This window comes from Epinephelus fuscoguttatus, linkage group LG10 (genome assembly GCF_011397635.1).
Source record: "Epinephelus fuscoguttatus linkage group LG10, E.fuscoguttatus.final_Chr_v1".
Lineage (NCBI taxonomy): Eukaryota > Metazoa > Chordata > Actinopteri > Perciformes > Serranidae > Epinephelus > Epinephelus fuscoguttatus.
The window spans coordinates 27,193,203-27,213,549 of NC_064761.1; the positions used below are offsets into that span (position 1 = coordinate 27,193,203).

General features: G+C 39.6%; 2 protein-coding genes across 3 annotated transcripts in view; both read right to left on the reverse strand.

Annotated features, from left to right (window-relative positions):
• qsox1 (quiescin Q6 sulfhydryl oxidase 1) overlaps positions 1-14,608 on the reverse strand; it is a 34,052-nt gene extending 19,444 nt beyond the window's left edge. Inside the window, exons 1-8 of the mRNA XM_049587673.1 lie at positions 14,063-14,608; positions 13,040-13,140; positions 10,832-10,880; positions 10,591-10,693; positions 8,837-8,927; positions 8,311-8,456; positions 3,474-3,608; positions 3,267-3,396 (exon numbers count right to left, since the gene is read on the reverse strand). Coding sequence (XP_049443630.1) covers positions 3,267-3,396; positions 3,474-3,608; positions 8,311-8,456; positions 8,837-8,927; positions 10,591-10,693; positions 10,832-10,880; positions 13,040-13,140; positions 14,063-14,354 — 1,047 coding nt within the window. The 5' untranslated portion in view covers positions 14,355-14,608. The remainder of the gene's footprint in view (positions 1-3,266; positions 3,397-3,473; positions 3,609-8,310; positions 8,457-8,836; positions 8,928-10,590; positions 10,694-10,831; positions 10,881-13,039; positions 13,141-14,062) is intronic.
• Positions 14,609-16,831: 2,223 nt separating this feature from the next.
• Positions 16,832-20,347, reverse strand: part of cep350 (centrosomal protein 350) — a 34,864-nt gene continuing 31,348 nt past the window's right edge. For both annotated transcript variants that reach the window (XM_049587297.1, XM_049587296.1), the window contains one exon: positions 16,832-20,320. In XM_049587297.1, coding sequence (XP_049443254.1) covers positions 20,150-20,320 — 171 coding nt within the window. In that variant the 3' untranslated portion in view covers positions 16,832-20,149. The remainder of the gene's footprint in view (positions 20,321-20,347) is intronic.

The following is a 20,347-nucleotide window of genomic DNA, read 5'->3' on the forward strand; positions in this document are numbered from 1 at the left end:
GGCGTGGGGAGAACGCTGCGGACACGTGCCAGGCACAGCAGCCTCATCTTTACACACACATATTCACTTTTATACTGACACAGATTGGAAACTACAAATGACAACAGTCAAATGAATAAAAAAAGACTGAAAAACCAGTAACATGATCCATAATTACATGGACAGCTGGTTTTAAGAAGAGCATCTTTGTAATGTAGGTATATGTGAACATTATGTCCTAAGCCCTGGCGTGAGAAGGGCGAAGCCTGTGTCCCTTCAGACCAAAGCCCCCCTCTTAATTCTTTGTTTTATTCCCCTGCCCCTCTGTCCCCTCTGGGCTGATGGGCTTCTTTCAAGAAAAGCAGGATAGAGGTGTAATCCTTAAAAACCTCACTGTAATGCTCTCATGCTTCCCAAGATCCACTTTTTTAATCCTCATATACATGTAGAGGCTTCATAAATCCGGCTTCAGCCTGACAAGACAGTAAATCTAGTAATATTATGACGGAGTGCAAAAAAAAAGAGAGAAAGAAAGAAAGACAAAAAAAAACATGTTTACATGTTTGGATGGAGATGCAATGATGGGATGATTGTGGACTGAAAGAAACAAAATTCATGGAATTACAATTCTTAGACAGACCAGAGTGTTTTTGTTTTAAGGTCAGGGTAAAAAAAAAAATACATGAAGGAGATGAATACAAATGAGATATCCTCAAGATGTCGACATCAACAATTTGTAACAGAACATTTATAGGCAACTATTTTCATATTTAAGTCATTTCCAAGCAAAATACCCAAATAATTGACGGTTTCAGCTTCTCAAATGTGAGTGTTTTTTCTTGTTTTTCATTATAGTTTTAGTTATTATAGTATAGTTATGATAAAATGTAAGACATTTACACCATATACTGATGCAGAAATGCACAAATTGGTACATAAAAATTCACCAAGATGCAGAAAACCCTAGGCACTCCCCATTTAATGTGTCCCCACAATGCTGAGATGAAACTCATGCTCCATCTGAAGATACGCAATTGGCATTTTTCACAATTTTCAGATAAATTGTAGACAAAAATTACTAATCAATTAATCAAGAAAATAATTGGCAGATTAATCAACAACTACAATAATTATTTGGTGCAGCCCCTACACACATGCATAGCCACTAGCCTGCGTCAACTCACCCAAGCCAATACACCCCACATGTATGCAAATACGCTCTTAACGAATTATTCCGCCTGGCAAAAATTAAAAAGTGTGTCATAATTGAGGAAATGTGTCATCAGGTTGAAGTGATGACACTCACACTGTGGTCAGGACATCGTGAGTCACTTTCACTCTAATCTAATCACATGACTCACGCAGGCAGTTTTACATATTGCGTCAGTAATCAAGAAGATTGTTTGGTTTGGCTATGAGATAATTTCTTCAACAACCAGCAGTTTTTTCGAAATAGACGAGAAACAGCAGAAGACAAAAAGAAGTTCAGGATTCGTCTAACCTAAAAATACATTTAATTGAACTGCATATGAAACTTAATATAAAATGTACTCATTAAATCAATTCAAAGTCAACAATTGGCTAATTTTCTGCCACTTCAAGTGTCATCCACTCGCATCCCGAATCTTGTTCAGTTCTGGTATCACATCTCCTCACTTTAACTGTTGCTAACAAGCTGACTGACTGAAAGGATTCGGCCTCTTTGTAGCGAGATCGCTCAGTCAAACGACAATAAAGACTGTCACAAGTCGAAGTCAGCTACAACAATAAAGGCCTCCTCAGCTACACAAAGCCCTGCTGAGCGGCTGGTCCATCATGGTAGGGGGACAGGCTAAAAATACCACTGGGACCTGCTGCTATTGACTAAACAAACTGGAGCTAATGGGAGGCCTCATTGCTCTGCTCCCCCCCCCACAGATACACGCTGGCTTGCTACAACGCCTCCCTAGAGAGTGAGATATAATCAGAGAGATTGGTTGCAGACTAGGGCAGTAAGACAGCCTGGTGCGTAGCCAATAGGGACAGGGCTAGCAGGTCAGGCCTCATCATCACAACATGTTTGCCTGGCTGGCACAATTCAACGAGGAAAGGAGGGAACGAGGGAGCATGTGATCAGCAATGGGAAAATGGAAAAGCAGCCAGAAGTGAGTGAAATTATGTAAATAACAGTCAGCCAAACATGAGAGCCTGGAAAAAGTATAAAAAGAAACATGTATCAGTTAAAGTGAAAGAGAGAAGAGCGCAGAAACGAAATGGAAAAGTAAGTGGTGAAAGAAGAGGGGTGTTTTGGTTTTGGTGAACCACAGAGGGCTGTTAGTTCACAAGTATTTACAGAGATGCCTGTGTGAAACCAAAAGCTGCATGAGGATACGGAGGAGGAGATGACAGAGGAGGAGCAGTGGTTGCCTGTGGGCAGCGACTGGGTGGCAGCCACGCTTCAATCCCCCTGGGAGCCCACATCAAGAGGGTCAACAACACCCATGAGAGTGTTTGGCCTCCTGCTCTAGTCAATGCATCCACTTCTACTTTCAATTGAGTGTGTTTTGTGTGGGGTGAAAAGCAAACGTACCTTTGACAAAAACAATTAATTAGGTATATTTTCTAAATAATCTAATGGATTCCAAATAAAAAACATGTTATAAGGAGGGAAACTGCAAAACAACAGCGCAAATCTACAATGTGGAAACACATTCTGCTGTCTCACTCTCCATCTAGTGGTGACTTGCTGTAACTGCATATATCTGTGGACTCGATGTTCATCAAAACCCTGCAGTTTAATACATGTGAAGATGCTTATCATTTCTGTTTTCAGACCAATTTCGAGTAAACAAAACAGATTTTTTTTTTTTGAGGTAAATCAGTTTGAGACAGGTTTTATGTACCCAAAAATCCCCAAAGCACTGTCTTTTCTGATCACCATACTTTGCAGTAAACAGTGCTCTGTCCCCTGGTGTCAAGGACAGCTAAGAAAAGGTTTTTGATAACATAAAGTGAAGAGTAAAATGAAGGAAAAATGATTGAACTGAATTGAAAACGATGAATTACCCAAATACAGCATGTCTGCAGGGCAAGCACTTTTGTGTTACTGATTTTCTTATCCAATTTTCCCGTTTTGAATGTTTCTAATATTTAAAATAAAAAATAATGAGACCTGGACATTGTGTATCATATGGTTTACACATTCAGTGTGTCCTGTGTGTGTGTGTGTGTGTGTGTGTGTGTGTGTGTGTGTGTGTGTGTGTGTCTGTGTGTATGTATTAAATGTGTGCTCTTTCTGCTAACTTTACCTTTGCCAGGACAGAGATGTAATTCCTGAGACAGGTCAAGGCCTCTTTATCCATGAGAGTATGAGCAGCCACCTCCACACGCAGAGAGTAGTACAGTGTTGATTCCAGGTCTGCCATGTACACCCTGGAACTGGGCACACAATCATAAACATCATGTCAACAAATAATGAGGATGAGTAGATAAAGATGGTTTTGTGAAGTTCCTACCTGTTGAAAGGTCTCCAGGGCTCCTTTGTGCTGTTGGAGATGACATCTACGGTGACCGGTGGAGGCTTCCCTGACCGCACCACCCCCGGCAGCCTCTGGAGGGCGTAAGAGTAGAAAGCACGAGCTTCGATGTTGCTGTAGGAAAGGAAGACAGGTGAGGCTGACCCTTAGGTCATTGATCATAAGCTGTATGCACAAAAGTATGCGGACACCACTCTCTAGCTTTCATGTTTCAACAAGACAATGACCCAATGCACAAAGAGAGGTCCACAAAGAAATGTTTTTCTGGTTTGGTGTGGAGGAATTTGACCCATCCAACACCATTGGGATGAACTGAAACACCAACTGCAAGTCAGAACTTATTGCCCAACATCTGTGGCCTCCATACAAGAGCAGAAGCTGTGACAGCATAATGTTAAAGGCCATCATTTTGAAACAAGATTCAACAATCACATGCGGGAGTAATGAACAGATGCATTTGATAAACGTCCAGCTTACTTCTGTACTGTTCTCTGTCTTAGCTCTGGGAGTTAGTTTTGACAGATCTGGGGAAAACTGTATTCTCCTACTATAAACTCTGAACATGGAAAAACTGTTAAAAAAAATCTAAAATTAGAAACTTTTATATGCATTTATGACTTTAAGGGCATCATGAACAATGTGGTCATAGATGCATGTGGTTGTTTTTGTTGAGAGGCTACTGTGTTAAACAGCTGGTCTTCTATTTTACTGTGAACGTCATGTTGTATTTTAATATACTGTAATTTTGTACAGCTGCTACCTCGGCCAGGTCCCTCTTGTAAAGGAGAATTCTGATCTCAGAGGGAAACCCTGGCAAAATACATTTTAAATCAATAAAACACAAAAAAGCCCACACACTTTTGGCCATGTTGTGTCTATGTAACCCAGTTTGTACAGCCGTGTGTTAAGACTCTAATCCTGCAGCAAACCTGAAACAAATGCGCTGTTTTTTTTATTTCAACCTTTTGTTTCAGCAGTCCACAGCCATAAAAATTGTTTTATGACCTGTATTTTTTGTGGCCATATATTTTACACACTTACGGGAATGCATTTTAAACACTGAGCAGATGGTGCCAGAGTAGCGTGGAACTGAGAGAGAGAGAGATCGCTGATCATTTAGCCATGTGATAACCCCGCAACTGGAACCACAGCCATTAATGTGCTCTCTCTCTCTCTCTCTCTCTCTTTCCCCCCTCCCTCACATCCTCCTCTCATTTGCTTTCTCCCCTTGTCAGGGACACAGAGAGAGAGCGGGAGAGAGAGAGCATCGTAAAGCTGGAACAGGATGGTAATAAGGAGGATGGATACTCTGGGCCCACGCTCACTCACACCAGCCCAGGACTCAATTACACCTGCGTGTCTGGTGGGAGTGTACAGATGTGGAGGGAGAGCCATTCATCCAGCGATCCCCAGGGCCGGCGGGCAGGCAGGCATCAGGGTGGGCTGGGAGGGAATGCATTCACCTGGGACCAGCACACATTACATGCATGACGGATGTGAGACGCCCCCGTACACACACAGACACACACACATACACACAGGCACACTCCGCTCTCCCAGGATCAATCAGACATTCAGTGATGATGGGAGGCCATCTGTCGCCGTGTGCGGCTGGGGCTTGTTTGGCAGGTGAAGCCAGAAAAGCAATGGCATTGTTTTCATGCAAGAAATTAAAAAACCTCCCCTCTGTACAGTGATGGAGATGAGGGGGGTTGGAAGGGGAGAGATGGAGGGTGAATAAATAAATCAGCAATAAATCATTTCCTTTTTGCATTTGTCAACTAAAAAGAGTCCTCTTTGCATGCCAAGTTATTGAAACAGCCAAACAAAGAGGCAGAAACAGCAGATGAATTTGCAGGGTGAGGAATGATCAGCATCGCTTTATGATAGTGAATAATGGAAGCGATTTTGATGCTCTGATCCCATTAAGAGGCCAGATGTTTAAAAGTATTCTCATGAATAGGGTTCAGATAATGAGCACACGATGAAGGTTTATGGCAGAAAGCAAAGTTGTCATGTGCAGAACAATAGGAACCAAAGGGAAACAAACTTGGTGTTTGTGTATTTCAGATGAGGCAAAATGGAAATTACTGTAAAAAGTTTGGGATGTTATCAATATGTAACAGGTACAGAACATATGAGTTTTACACAAAAACAGCTCATGTTCACGTCAGTCCACCCATTTGCTTCTGAAAGCGGTAGTTCTTCAATACATACTAAAGTTTACAGTTTAACAAGTATTCAGCTTGCAGATGTATCCTGCATGTCCATCTCTATTTTAAATGTTTTGATGAGGATGGAGAAATATTAACTCTTAAACTTACATCAGGTGTTGTCCTTTCTTCAGGTTAGTAATAACGTTGAAAATCTAGCAGGTAGAACTTTGTGTAGAATTTGTACATTAGAGATGTTCTGATACCAGTTTCCCTTCTCAATAGCGATTCTGATTCCTGACCTTGCATATCAGCTGTTATCCAGTACCGACTGAATACTGCCATTTTATCTGGCTGTTAAACTACTTTAAAGTTTATCCATAAATTACATGGTATCAGATCAGTGCATAGACTTGTTGCTGACACTCAACCCAGCATTTTAGCCAGTATCAGAGGCATTTATGACACTGGAATTGGTATCTGAACAACTCTTTTGTAAATGCAGCCTGTTGCCCTTTTGATCACTTCAGACAACAATCAATTCTGGCTGGACAAATAACAGAGAATGCTGCACTGGGTCAAGAAACTAGGTGTTGGTGATAGTAAAAATATAAGGTGGTCTTTAAAGATAGGGCGAGTAGTTCATTAAGAATAAAAGCAATGACTGTCCAGCTTGCTTAATGTAGAGGCTCATGGTATAGGTTGGCAGTCTGAAAAGCATCCGGGGCACTCTGATTGTAAGTAAAAATCCTTTATTAATCATTAATATCATAATGGATCATCATTAATAAAGGATTTTTACTTATAATCAGAGTACCCCGGATGCTTTTTAGACTGCCAGCCTATACCATGGACATGGACTGGATTGTTTTTTTTTTAAAAATCTTATAGCAACAACAGTGTTTTTCATATTGTACCAGTGTACTGTCCTGTGCATCACAGTTAACGATTAGCAATTCTGTATATTCTCAAGTGAAGCTGAGACATCCTGTAGCAGGTGGTGCTTGTTCCTGTGTAGCCATGGTTACTATTACAGCTTGGTTCAACCACAATCTGCGTCGTCTATCTGAATATTTACAAAGTGGGTTTGTCATTTTTAGGGCTGTGCCAAAGCAGGCAGTAAGGACAGGATGTAAATAATAAAACCTTCAAACAGGGAGTCCCTCCAGTACTTCATTCTCCTGTACAGCTCATTTTTAGTGCAACAACAGAGGAGAGGGTAAATAGTGTGCAGATTGAAGCTCTGCCCTGCACACCCACACAGGTGTTTTCACTTATTCTGGCTAATTACACTTCTGCTCAGGTGTGTGCCAAATTTACGAGCTCACTGAACCTCATAAACCAAAGACAATGATGAGGGTGTAACCTCTACCACCCTCATAGTGCGGTCAGACCAAAATTTGGCTGGCATCATTTAGTCAAGTGGTGTCGCCAAAAGCAGGAGGCGACAGGAAATAATGTGGGTTTAGTCACTTTCAGTGACTCAATAAAAGAAGAACACACCATCTGTTCTGAAGTGTGTGATGCAAATAAAAGGCTGAACAAGTAAGGCATATCTATGGTGACAGATGTTTAGGTTATGGTGGAGAGAGGCGAAGTGTCCCATATCTTTTTAATATAATGTAGTCTGCCCTCCACGTCTGGGTGACCTAACACTGTAGTGATCTGTTTGAGAAATAATCCTCATGCTTACTATCCAGTCCTTGTCATTTGTCTCAGAAAGACAACTATTACGCTTATCAACTGGTGCTTCCATGAACTAAAAGATCCCTATTTAGTCATATTACTATTAGGTATACATCTATAATGCAAACGCAGAAAACTATAATTATTATTATCATCATCATAAATCCCTAAACTACATTATGTCTATTTGAAACGAATACAAAATCTCAAGCTTTGCATATCTTTGCACATATTTTCTTAGATTTTCTTGAAGGACCAGCGTGTAGGATTTAGTGACACCTAGCGTTGATATTACAGATTGCAAGTGAATACCCCTTCCCTCACCCATCCATTTCCAAGCATGGAGTAGAACCTACTGTGGCTTTTAGGTTATGTACAGTCACACAAAGTGGAAATCATCATGAGGTCAGGGAGGGATGTGAAGTACAACTGTGGTGCTAAGAGAATGCAACTGTACTCACACAGGGCTACATAACTATGTGGAAACGGGTGCTATTACCAGGGGTGATTTTAAATGTTGTTGCCACAGAGACAGCATTATCTCCCTTCCTTTTATAATGGAGATAACAAAGAAAGCACTAAAGCACCTTTTCTTAGCATTTATTGAATTTGAGCAGCTCTTATGATGGCTGCCACTTAGATATTTTCTGGTCATTTCACCCAGTTAGAAACCTTTTGAAGGGAAAAAAGACTGCAGCCCGTGTTTGGTTTGTTCATTCTGGGCTACTGTAAAAACATGGTGGTGCAACAAGCCAGGCTCAGTGGAATAGGTCTGCTCCCTATGTAAATATGAAGGGCTTGTTCTAAGGTAAAAACATAATTCTGAATATCATATTCCATTTCTGCTTATAGATGTCCCTCAATCCTACACACTGGTCCTTTAATCTACAAGCTGCCAAACATTGTCAGGATGATAATACTTTAATTTCACAGCACTGTCTAATGTAATGGATGTTAAAGACTTCACAGATACTCACACTTTAAGTCTGGTGAAGTTACCTCCAGGAGAGTAAAGGTAGCAGGAGGGAAACTCAGTCACTCCCAGTTTGGTTACCAGACCCTCCTCAGTGCTCAGGACTCTCCGTACTGCGATGTTTTCAAACTGTAACAGGTCCAAGGTTACCTGAGGAACACAGCACACACACACACACACACACACACACACACACACACACACACACACACACACACACACACAGATTTACAAAAAAAAGTAATTTTATACAGTATAACTTAGCTTATATCATGTATGCCTGTGATATAATTTCAGTTCAAACATTACAACAGATTATTCTAACAACAAATGTTCTCTTTCTGGCTGAAGCTGTAAAGCCAGCCATAAGAGAGTTTTGTTAGTTAAGTGGTGGTACATACAGTAGTTGTAGAGAAACCATATTCAGTATTTCTAAAAGCTCATCTCTTCTGCAGCTCCACAAGAAATAATATACTATAGGACAAAGAAACACAAATCTTCTTCAGGCTGATGAAACTATGAGCCTTTACCTCTCGGCCGATGTAGGATTTAGCGTCCTCGAAGATCAGAGCAAGGAGTTGAACATTGTTGGTCTCAAAAAAGCTGTCGATCTCTGCTTGGCTGGAGAGAGACAAAAAACAGCAGACAAAACCAATGAGACAGGTATGAGTTATGCTAAGCCGTGACAAATGCCAAACATCATCACTAAATCTTAAAGGGATCAGCTGCTTGTCTTGTAAAATAAAGGAAGAAACAAAATATGTGCAATATTTTATTTAGAAAGAAACAAAGGGACAATCTGAAATCAAACTGAGACTTCAGGTCATTTGAATAGGCTATTTTTTACTGATATGTGAATTGCCTTTATCTCCTTTTCCCCCCAAACAAGACTATTTTTATCTGAAGAGCACCCACACCCAAAATCATTAACACTAAAACTGCTGTCTGATATCTGATTTCAAGTGTTATTTCCACTTAAGAATGTTCTTTTGGTTGACAAAAGTTGCAAAGCAAGAAAGCATGATGGTTGAAACGCACCTATTTTCTTAAAAAAACAAGAAAACAAGTACAAAAGGAGAAGAGAGAACTTCATAATTCTGACCGGAGCAACGCTACTTTTGCTTTAAAAAAAAAAGAAAAAAAGAATAAACTTTGACTTCCTGCTTCCTTTTCCTGTAACACTATGATAATAAACTGTCTGTATGGTGCCTGTTTCCAAATATATACATGACAGTATGTGGGCAGAGCAGAGTGTCCTAGTAGTTAAGACTCATCGTAGTGGAAACATTCTGATCCCTCATACTCACACTAACAAATAACAGTGCAGCAGCTAATGATTAGATCAGATGAAATGATGCAATATGATGGGAATGTGTGTTTCTACAGCAACAAAAGCACAAGACTGCAACCAACAGAAGAAACATTGTAGCTACACATGGAGCAACAATTAAAAAAACTGTGGGATTACAGGACAACAAGAAGGCTGCAGCTCAGCACAATGTTCAATAGTGTGACATATGGGTGTAGGCCTGTCACGATAACTGCCTTTGGTGGATGATATATTGTCTCAGAAATAATTGTGATAAGCAATACTATTGTCATCTTAAGACTATATAATGATATAATGATAATATAGAAGCATAACAATGCAAGTACACCCTGTAAGAGCAATGAACTTTTAATTTGTCCAGAAATGATAATACAACTTGTCTCAGCATAGATTTTTTTCTGTTCCGTCAGCTCAGGTGCTGTGGAAAAAAACGTTTAGGTGCTGCATCCAAGCCTTATAATGTTCGGGGAATATCCTGATGTTTATTCTGGCATCATGTTGGCTAAAATGCTGGTGGCATTTTTATACAAACAAACACGCATGTAAACACAAGGGTAATATTGTACGATATTTGAATATGACCTTAGGCAAGTTGATAACGTAATTATCGTAGCAGGCAGAGGTAGGGGGGAAAAATACTATCAACTTAGTTACATTTAGTCCTTACTGTCACTATAGGTTTAAAAAATATTATTATTATTATTATTACTCATGACATCCTAATGGACTACACTGCAAAAACGAAACTCACTTATTAAAATATAGTTGTGCATATTTTCTTAATCAAAAAAATAATCCATAGTGCACGTCATCAGTGGAGCAGACATATAGATAAACAGTGATTGACTGACAGATTAACCACTGGCATTTGTCACCTAATGAAAATCATGCAGTCTAACAGCTAAATTCCAACAATGAATATGGGTATGTGTGTGTTTGTGTGTATGTGTCTACCTAGCGGGCTCCAGAGGAGGGCAGGCAGGGGGCCAGGGCTCCTTATGACTTTCCAGTTTGTCTATGATCCTGTGACGGAGCACCTGAACATCATGAGTGCCAACTGGAGGTCAAAGAGCATCAAGAGAACATTATACACTGATGTTGATTATCATTCATTAATGAATAACTGAGCATGTAAAAATTGCAGACAATTTAAGGTGATGGCTTCTTTATTTCTCACTGGTCTGAGATGTGGTACCTTTAAAAGACTGTCCTGCAGAATCAGCCTCAGAATAAGCATGGAAGAACTGCAAAGTGAAAGAGAGGAGGTTTGGGTTACACAGGAAGTGCAGAGAAATAGAGAAATGAGATCAGATGAGACAGCCCTCACACGGCCATGTTGTGTAATGTTGGGTTCGTGGGGGGGGGGTTACAGCTTTCCCCTCTGCTCGCCTTGACCCCTAAATCCCTCCTGGTTAAAATGAGTCGCAGATGTTAAAGCTTCATTGTGTGTTCAAACAGAAGGAGCTCTTTGTTTCATTGGCTCTCGCTGGGTGACAGAGAGGAGAGAGTGTGACACACACACTACTGCTGACTAATCAGATAGGCTACAAATACAAATGCAGATGTTTGACACTGGAGTGTTTCTGCAGATTGTGCAAAAGTTGACACTGCTGGTGAATAGATTTTTGCATCAACAGTATCTAACCCAGTGATAAAAGAAAAAACCCTCTTACAGACTGATAACTACTAAAGATAAAAGTAGAAAAGTCCCTTGGTGACTGACTACTAACTTGTAAGTAGATAATAATTTCACTTTTTTTTTTAATTTTAGTGTTTATTTATGATCCTGATTCCAAAAAAGGTGGGACACTGTGTGAAACATAAATAAATACAGAAAGCAATGATTTGCAAATCCTTTTTGACACACAAATGGGGGAAACGAGTATTCAAGACATTCATTTTTTTCATCAAACATAGTTCCAATGCTGCTATTTACATTAAAATTTATGCCAGACAATGGTATTAACTCAACAAAACTACGCTGATGAAGAAATCCTAACATTGCGTAGAAGTTACGGGCACTATAGTGGAGTGACACAGAAAAACTAGCATTAAACATCCTAAATTAAATTTATTTAAATATGAAGAAGCTTTTGTTTGCAATGCCAGCTTCAAGACATTTCCTGTATGAAGAATCTGATCTCTCAGTGTTCAGACAGGATTTTAGCCCATTCTTAAGCACAGAACCACAAAAGAAATGATCGTGTTAACAACAAAAACACAGGAACAGATAGGATAGATAGAGCCTTTTCACTTAGGAATGAAAAGTTAAACTCTTGAATTGACACTGGTTCATCAAATACCTTTGTAATTTGCCTGCAAATGAGTCTTTTGTTTCCACACATGCTTATGTACATTATACACCACATGCTAATATAAATTAAACATACAGTATAAGTGTTAAACAAAGGAGCTCCCAACCATGTTCGAGCAAAACTGTGAACATTCCTGGTTTTATTGTCACTTCAGAAAAATGTGCTGGAGTGGCATGGAAGTGAGGGGACTAGAAATGTAGTCTGGTGTGCTGCTGTAAGATAAGAGACCACAGCACTGCTGAAATATGGTGGAGTTGCTTCAGAAGTATTATTTTATTCAATTTATGGAATAAAGAATAAAGAAAGATAAAAGAATAAGGACTTTTTAGAGTCGTGCTTCGACAGCACCTGCTTCTCTCGATTTTTAAAGGGGCAGTGGGTAGGATGTAGTGGCATCTAGTTGGACTACAGATTGCAACCAACTAAAATGCCTCCCCTGTGCTAAGCGTAAGATTCCTTTAATATTTATTGTTCAGAAGGTTTTCAATGGGAGTCAAATTTTCCGCAGGGGTCTGTTCCTCTCCAAAACAAATGGAGCAGCTGATTAAAAACACTGAATAAAGCAGTTTTCTGGACACTCTTGTCACAGAGGGGCTGCTGCTGAGAACAGTAGCCAATGCGCAAACATGAATGGCTTGATCTAGAGCCATTGTTTGGTTTGTCTGTTGTGGGCTACTGTAAAAACATGGCGGTGCAGCATGGCAGGCTCTGGGGCCAAGGACCCGCTCCCTATGTAGATATAAATGAAACATTCGAAGATAACGAAAACACAGCAAATGCTATTTTCAGGTGACTACACACTAAGTAAAACATACTTATCATATGATATTCCATTTCTGCCAATATACTCCCCTAAATCCTACACACTGCGCCTTTAAGGTTGGCTCCAATACTTTCTTTAAAAGTCCCTAAAGTTGGCAACAGTAGACATAGTGGAGCAAAATGTTTACCTTCTCCTAATCACATCTGTCCCTGGTCATCAACTTCACATAATATAACTAAGTGAATGTTCACACAGCAGACATCACGAAAGAGCTGAGAGCACAGTATATGGAGCTTGTATAAACAGTGTACATACTGTATAATACCTTTATCGTGGGATAAGCCCTGATTTTGAAGCTGGTGCAGACCCTCCTGTTCTCCTCTGCGGCACAGTCGATTGCTGCCAGGTCCACAGCTGGCTTCCACTCTGAAGAACAGACATCAAATGGAGCTACAGTAAGAGATATTCAGAGTACTGTCGACTGCACCTGGTGCAGGCTGCTGACACTGAACTGGGTCCTGTGTGTTGTCCTTGTGCCATGCGTGCCAATATGCACTTTGGTAGATCAACATACAAGGAGTTCATATTGTCAAGAAAAACTTATTATTAATTTGTGAAAGACAATGAGCTCATCACATGTGGGGTAGCCTAACTGGTGGGCCTAAGTACTGATCATTTTACATATTATAAACAAGTATTTTGAGGCCGATCCACAGTTTGAAGGTTGTCATGATGCCAATGATGCATGCAATCCTAATTTCTCTTGTATTCTCATAAATATCAGGTGGATGACCCCCTTAACTCCAAAGCAAGGCATTTGATAGCATGCCAAGACATCAGTTGCCATTGTTGACTGTGTGTGGGAGTCAAACACAGGACTGAAATACCCCATGACTGTGTCAGGCCTCTTGCCATCATCAGAAACTTTGCCCTCTGCTATCATCCTAATTATATTTATTCTCATGGCTGTGTGATATTTCTCTTGGCTCATGAGTTGCAGAGCTACAGAGACAGTTGGAGGATGTGATGGAGAGCCAGAATAAAAAGGCTTTCATTAGATCACATGCTCTAATTAACAGACAGAAACAGCTTGGTGTACTCACTGTCTCCATGCAGATGATACAAAATGTTTAAACAAGGCGGTATTAAAGCTAGAGACAAATGACTGTTAGTGCTAAGTGTTTAATTGTGGGACTTTTTGCTGGCTTGTCATGTGAGCACAACAAGCTCTGAACAATGTTTACAAACAATCATGATTATGAATGATTACACTGGACTAATACTCAGAATTAATTGCCATTATAAGCAGCTGCAGCTACGTGACTTGCAGCAGCAGCTCCGTACCAACCTCTGATGTCTCTCGCCAGACTTTTGTACACCGGAGAAAAGGCGATGCAGTGTCCGCACCATGAAGCATAAAACTCTGCCAGTATAGCTGCTGAGGAGTTCACCAAAACCCACTCCACATTTTCCGGACTTAACACGATGACTTGGTCAGTAGCGGTGTACAGTCCAGCCTCCGCGGCAGGAGGGAAAACGAGACAAAAACATAACAAAACCGCAGATGCTGCTACCTTTGAGGGATATACTTCTATTTCTCCGATAAATCGAGACGTGGCACGGCCGTAGCGCCGCGCCATCTTCCCCGTCCGAGCTGCTGCTAACCGTCGGTGTGAACGCAAGTTTTCACCTCCGTGTCACAAAACTTAACACAACTTTTTCTCCCCCTCTTTTCCCGGTCAGCAGCCTTCATGGGTCCTCCCCCTGAGGAGATCCTAGTCATTTAAAAAACCACCTCTCACAACAGAGTCACACACCCTCTCCACCATCACTCATTTCGCTCGTTAACTTCTGATGGTTGAAGATGAAACGTTGATAACGGCCGTATTACAGTGATGCGCGAGGACAAGAAGTTCAGTCTTTTGCCCCTTCACGGCCCTCGTACAGGAAATAGCATTAAATATTAATAATATTAAATATCGATAAATAAAAAATATTAGCTGATCGTAAACTTTCATTGATTTGAATTACATATACTTTATCTCGAACATAAAAAATAAAATATTTGTGTAAAAAATTGACAAAAATTAAAAATAAAATAACCGATAAATACCGGTGAACATGAGCAACGTATTTTTGTAAGCAACTTAAATGAACATTTCAAAAAAGTTGAATTAGCATTTCATTCTTGACCTCCACAAAGAGTTTAACAAATACATTAACAAACAATACCTTTAAAATATACCTTAATTTAGTTTCCACTTTACTTAGAAAATTACTGAAGTCAAAATCAGTATGTCATTGAAGAAGCAATTTTCTTATATTGTGATATTCTTGGCTAAAGGCTCTCTGACTACATTTTTGTTATGCAAACAACCTGTTAAAAGCATCAGCAGAGGTGGAACCAAGTCATTGTTTTGCAAGTCAAAGTCCCCAGTCCAGTCCCGGGCCAAGAGAGGTAAGTCCCTAGTCAAATTCCAGGTCAAGACTAACAAGGAAAAAGCAGGTCCAAAGTCCTGAACTCTGAGTTTCAAGACAAGTCATCAAGTGTTCCCCACCAAACATAATGATATTAACTAGCACCAAAACAGAATTAATTTTGTATGTTCCTTGCTTGTTGTGTTAACCTCCTGAGACCCCGTGTCCCCATATGAGGACATCACATTTTACTTGACCTTATAAATCTTTCCGATTAACTTAAACCCATTGTCCTTGTTCGTGGACACTTTTTGTGCCATTTAGTGGCAATAAAAGCACAGCACACTAATCCATGTAAAAACAAAATGGCAGCCATCTCTACCAAGTCAGTTTGCAGCAAGAGTGGACAAAAGTGGACAAAAGTGGAGAAAGTCAAAAACCTGATCACATCTTATGGTTGCAACTTGTTGATTTATGATTAATAATGCTTGTAGTTTGATATGGCAACAAATTTGACCAATTTTAGCAACAGCAACAGGCTTAGACACAGTTAATTAGAAAGTACTGGTTTGAAGACATTGGGACTTAAATATCATTGGCAATGTTTAGTTTTTTATACTCACGCGGTCCTAGTGATCCTAAATAGCTTGAAAAAGTTAAAAACGTTCCAAACAAAAGTTTGTGTCTCAGGGGGTTAAGCTCATCTCATGTTGTTTATAATTTTCTCTTCCCAAAATTGTCTACCTTCAAAATGATACTTGTATGTTGTTGCATGTTTTATGTCTGAATTCAAAGAATAATGTTAACGTTAGTTGATTCAGGAAGTAAGAGGAAAACAATTCATTCATGGCACAAATTTTATTTAATATACTTTTTTATCTCTGTGCTTGGGGAAAGGTATCAAGTATTTCCAAGTCAAATGTCTCAAGTCCAAGTAAAGTCATGAGTCATTGGTGTTAATTTCCAGGTTATGTTGCAAGTCTTTTTTGATTTTGTCAAATCTAGAGTCATTTATGACCCAAGTCTGTCATGTGACTCAAGTCTACACCTCTGGTAAATGGTAATATCCTTAGTAATTATCTTTGTATCAAAAGGACCTTAGTTAGGATTTCTTTACATAGTTTTCTGTGTATCTAAAAAAAAATTACAAAGCTCCAAATTTTTTTATCTCTGCACATTATCTTTTAGTCACGTTTTAAGGTTTTTAAACTAATAAATATAAGCCTTAAAAACATTTCAAAACATGTCAAGTCAATTTTATTATATACTGTAGTCCAATATTACAAATCACAATATCGCTCAGGGCATTTTAGGATCTGTACAGCAAATGACACCCTCCCCACAAAAACCCTTCATCGGGGAAAAAAAATGGTAGAAACCTCAAGAAGAACACGTGTAAAATGTGTGTGTAATCATAAGATGTAATGTCCTTTTGATGCCATGTAACTCCCACATTGCTACTAAACGTGACAGTGGTGTCCACAGCAGTCACTGCAGCCCTGCAGTCAATCAATTCAGGAGTTACAGGCTTCAATTTTTCTGCATTTTGAGATTGTTAACGTGGATTCACAGTTCTAATGGAATCAGCAGAAAAACACTCAACATTTAGACTTTTAGGAGGAGATATCTTGGCCTGCTGTCAGTGCGGTGAGAGCACTGTGTGGTAACTACTGCAAACTCAAAACCAAACCAGTCAGCGTTGCTTTAGAAACAATGAAAGCTTTATTTACAATTTCAAAGTTCATTTAGTTAACAAATATATATTTTGCACATATTTGCAAAGTAAACAGTGTTTATCTTACAACAATCGTTCAGGTTACAGTAACAGCGGGTCAGATCGGATAGACAGTATATTTACAACCTTAAAAGAATTGTACAAGTCTCCAAGTGCACTTGGCACACACTTACAACACATTATTATTATTATAAATATTCATAAACATTTCAAAAAGGTGAATCTATTCTGACTGGGTTAATTTGATGATTAAATCTTTTGTGCCTACTTTTTAATTCAGTTATTCAGATCAAACTCGACAAGAAGGTAAAGTTGCTCCATCTACCTCGGACCAGCAGATAGAAGCAACTCTGCCCTACACCAAACAGCTTCAAGCTTCTTGACGATTAATTTATCTACACACTACAGCAGAAGTCTAAGCTGTTTGGTCCACACATGGAGAGCAATGCATAAGACCAAGTACTGCATAGTTACAGAGGGGAACTTAACTCCCCCCACATACAATCAAATCAAGAGGACAATCCTACAGGGTTTGAGATAAAGCCTTACAGAAAGAGAGAAAGAGTTTCTAAAGTACGAATCATGTCACCATTACAGTTACATATGCCTACAGACCAGACATACAAGTCATACAGCATGGAGAGATTGGTGTCAAATGTTTTTGGTCTTTTTCTACATTATATAACTTACATTTTGAACATACACATTAGCAACTCCTAAAATACTGACAGTAGAAAAAAAAGTCTCAGTTTAAGGTCACTTTAGCTCCAAACAGTCAGTAAAGATTAACAAGCTCTGTCACTCATGCCACAATGAGTCTGTACACAGTTTGTTGGATCAAAGCAGCGCCGACAGCGAGGACTAAAACAAGCCCTTGGACACAGTCCTACGTGCTCAGTCTCATCAGCTCTATGACTCACACTGTGTGTGTGCGTGTGGAGTGTCAACAATCTAGTTCCTGATACAGTTTATCAATAAAATGATTCAACTGTGTCTATATGCACAGATGCTGGGGTGACACGGGTAAGAAGCAGGAAACCTTAAGAGTGAGTCAGCATAAACATTTCCTTTGAGGCATAGAAAATGCTTCCTCATCTATGCTTCAATACAGAAAGATTGATAAGGCAGAAACTTAAGTATTGGCAAACCGGTGAGAGGGAAGAGCGGCCATTTAAGGATCATTTACAAAACCGTAGTATACAGCAGTTGAAAGAGACATTCAAAGAAAATAGGTCCAAAAGGATGTTGAGACATCAACAAAGTTTGTTATAAACCAACTTAAACAGGCACTTAAACTGAATGTTGAGAAAGACTACCTCTGTTGTCTGACTACATCACCAGGCTACATTCTGAAGGCTGGTTTGAACTTGCTGATCGCTGTAAAGCCAAATCTGTCACAGCGGCAAGTGGAGCACAGAACCATGCTGCTACACGACTCAATAGTTTTTGGGCAAATGTTCAGCTGGCTGGGCGGGGGATGAAGAAACAAGACAACCACAGGTGTTTTCTCAGGTCAGAGAAAGTAAATGGACTGTAGGAAAAGTAAGGCTCAAATCCAGCATTTCAGTTCTGTCCTATGATGTGAGTCTAAAATATATAAAGTCAGGCCTACTGCCAGTCTTCTGTGTCCCACTTGTATACTATATACTCTGTTTTTTTTTTAAGTATGTAGTGTTACACACACAAAAAAGACCGAATGAAATATGAAAATACCAGCATGTATATTAAAATTACTTTTGGGTTTGTCTCCAAATGCTAACTCATAAACATTGTTAAATGGGGCGCAAAAGCTTTGAAGCATTTTCTTTGCTGGTTGTTTAAGACGTTTTCAACCTGTTAACATAAGAACACAGTGTATGTGTAGTATGAAAGTGGGACACAGTGATTGTGTCGACCAGTTGGACAGCTGTGGCCTCGATAAAAGTCATACAGAACACTTCTAATTAATCATTAACACTACGACATTTAAATATTAAAACAGTTTTTTTCTCCCCATGTTCTTTTTCTGGTTTCAATAGCATTCTTTAAAACCTCCTACGTAATATATTGCCGTGTTCACATTCACATTTCTGTTTGTGCTTTTTGTACAGTTTTCATTAGATGTTAAAATCTGTTCTCAAGATCATTTACAGTTCAAAATGTTCCTTACTCCTCTAATCAAACGTTTTCACGCAATAAATAATATAATTGTGGAGGCAAATAGTTTTTTCCCCCACACAATATCTGATCTCAGTGACACTCCAATGCAGCATAGTCTCACAATATTCGATCAGTGACGAACTGAAACCGTTTTAGCTCTCCTCCGGCACACTGAGTTAGAAATTCAACAATGATTATAAAGTTAGACTCACAGCTTTTTTGTAAACATAGTCTCCCAATTAAGAGCCAATGCAACAGGACATGACGCCAAAGCAAACAAAAAGTATTTAGGGCCAAACAGTGACTGGTGTCCAACTGAGCATGTGTTGTACTTGCTGAAGACCAGACAAAAGCAAAAAGTCTCAGAAACAACCAAGATGTGAAGATTGCTGCAATAATGCATTATGATATTAACTTAAAGCTTGCTTACGGACCACTTAAATGTGGGAGCCGATCACTGATCACCCAATATGGATGTAAAAACCCTCAAATTACAGCTAAAAGTTTAACTTCATAGCCACTGTTTAATGTCAGTGAGCTGGATTACGAAGCCAACACAATAATGTGTCACTGTCAAATCACTTATGGACTACACTGTATATTCTTTATCTGCTACTCTAATCTTTGAATTCATATATATATATATTTACTTTAAGATTCAATACAAATATAACAACCTACTTTTGTTCCAAGTGGATTTTATTTTACAGTCTCCCATGGAACGGTCAACTTAGCAGCATCGATGGACTTTAAATGCGAACAAATGGCACAGTCCATTCTATGAAAACATCTACTCATTCTCCAACTGGCATTTACAAAAGGACCAGTCCAGGAGGTGAGAACTGAGACTAGGTGGTGTTAAGGTTTAAGAAGGCTGGGTTGCTCAAGAGGCATTTTGTGTGTAGAACAAATTATGTAACCACTACAGTTAGCTGAAGCAAAATTCAGCAAATTATTGTCACAGAGATAAGTAGGAGTTGTTCAGCTGAGAGGTAATGCTGGGACTGAAGGCATCTGAGGGTTGCTGTTGGCACATCAGCTGGTGGAAGACCAAGCGGCGGGAGGTTGGCTGGAGTTCACTGGGGGTGAAGAAAGACTGGGATTGAGCTAGAGGTTGTAGTTAAAATCTGAGCGGGAAAGCTGTCAGGAGAGGGTGTTTTCTCTTTTGGCCCTCTTGTCGTAGATTAGCGTCAGCACATTTGCAGTGTCCTTCAGCAGAGCATCGAATATGCTGTCTGCCAGCTGCATCTTGACAAACAGCTCGTCCTCATCATAGTTGACCCACTGGGCTTCCTCCTCGTGAAGTTCCTGAACCTGAGAGACAAACAGGGTCAACTACTG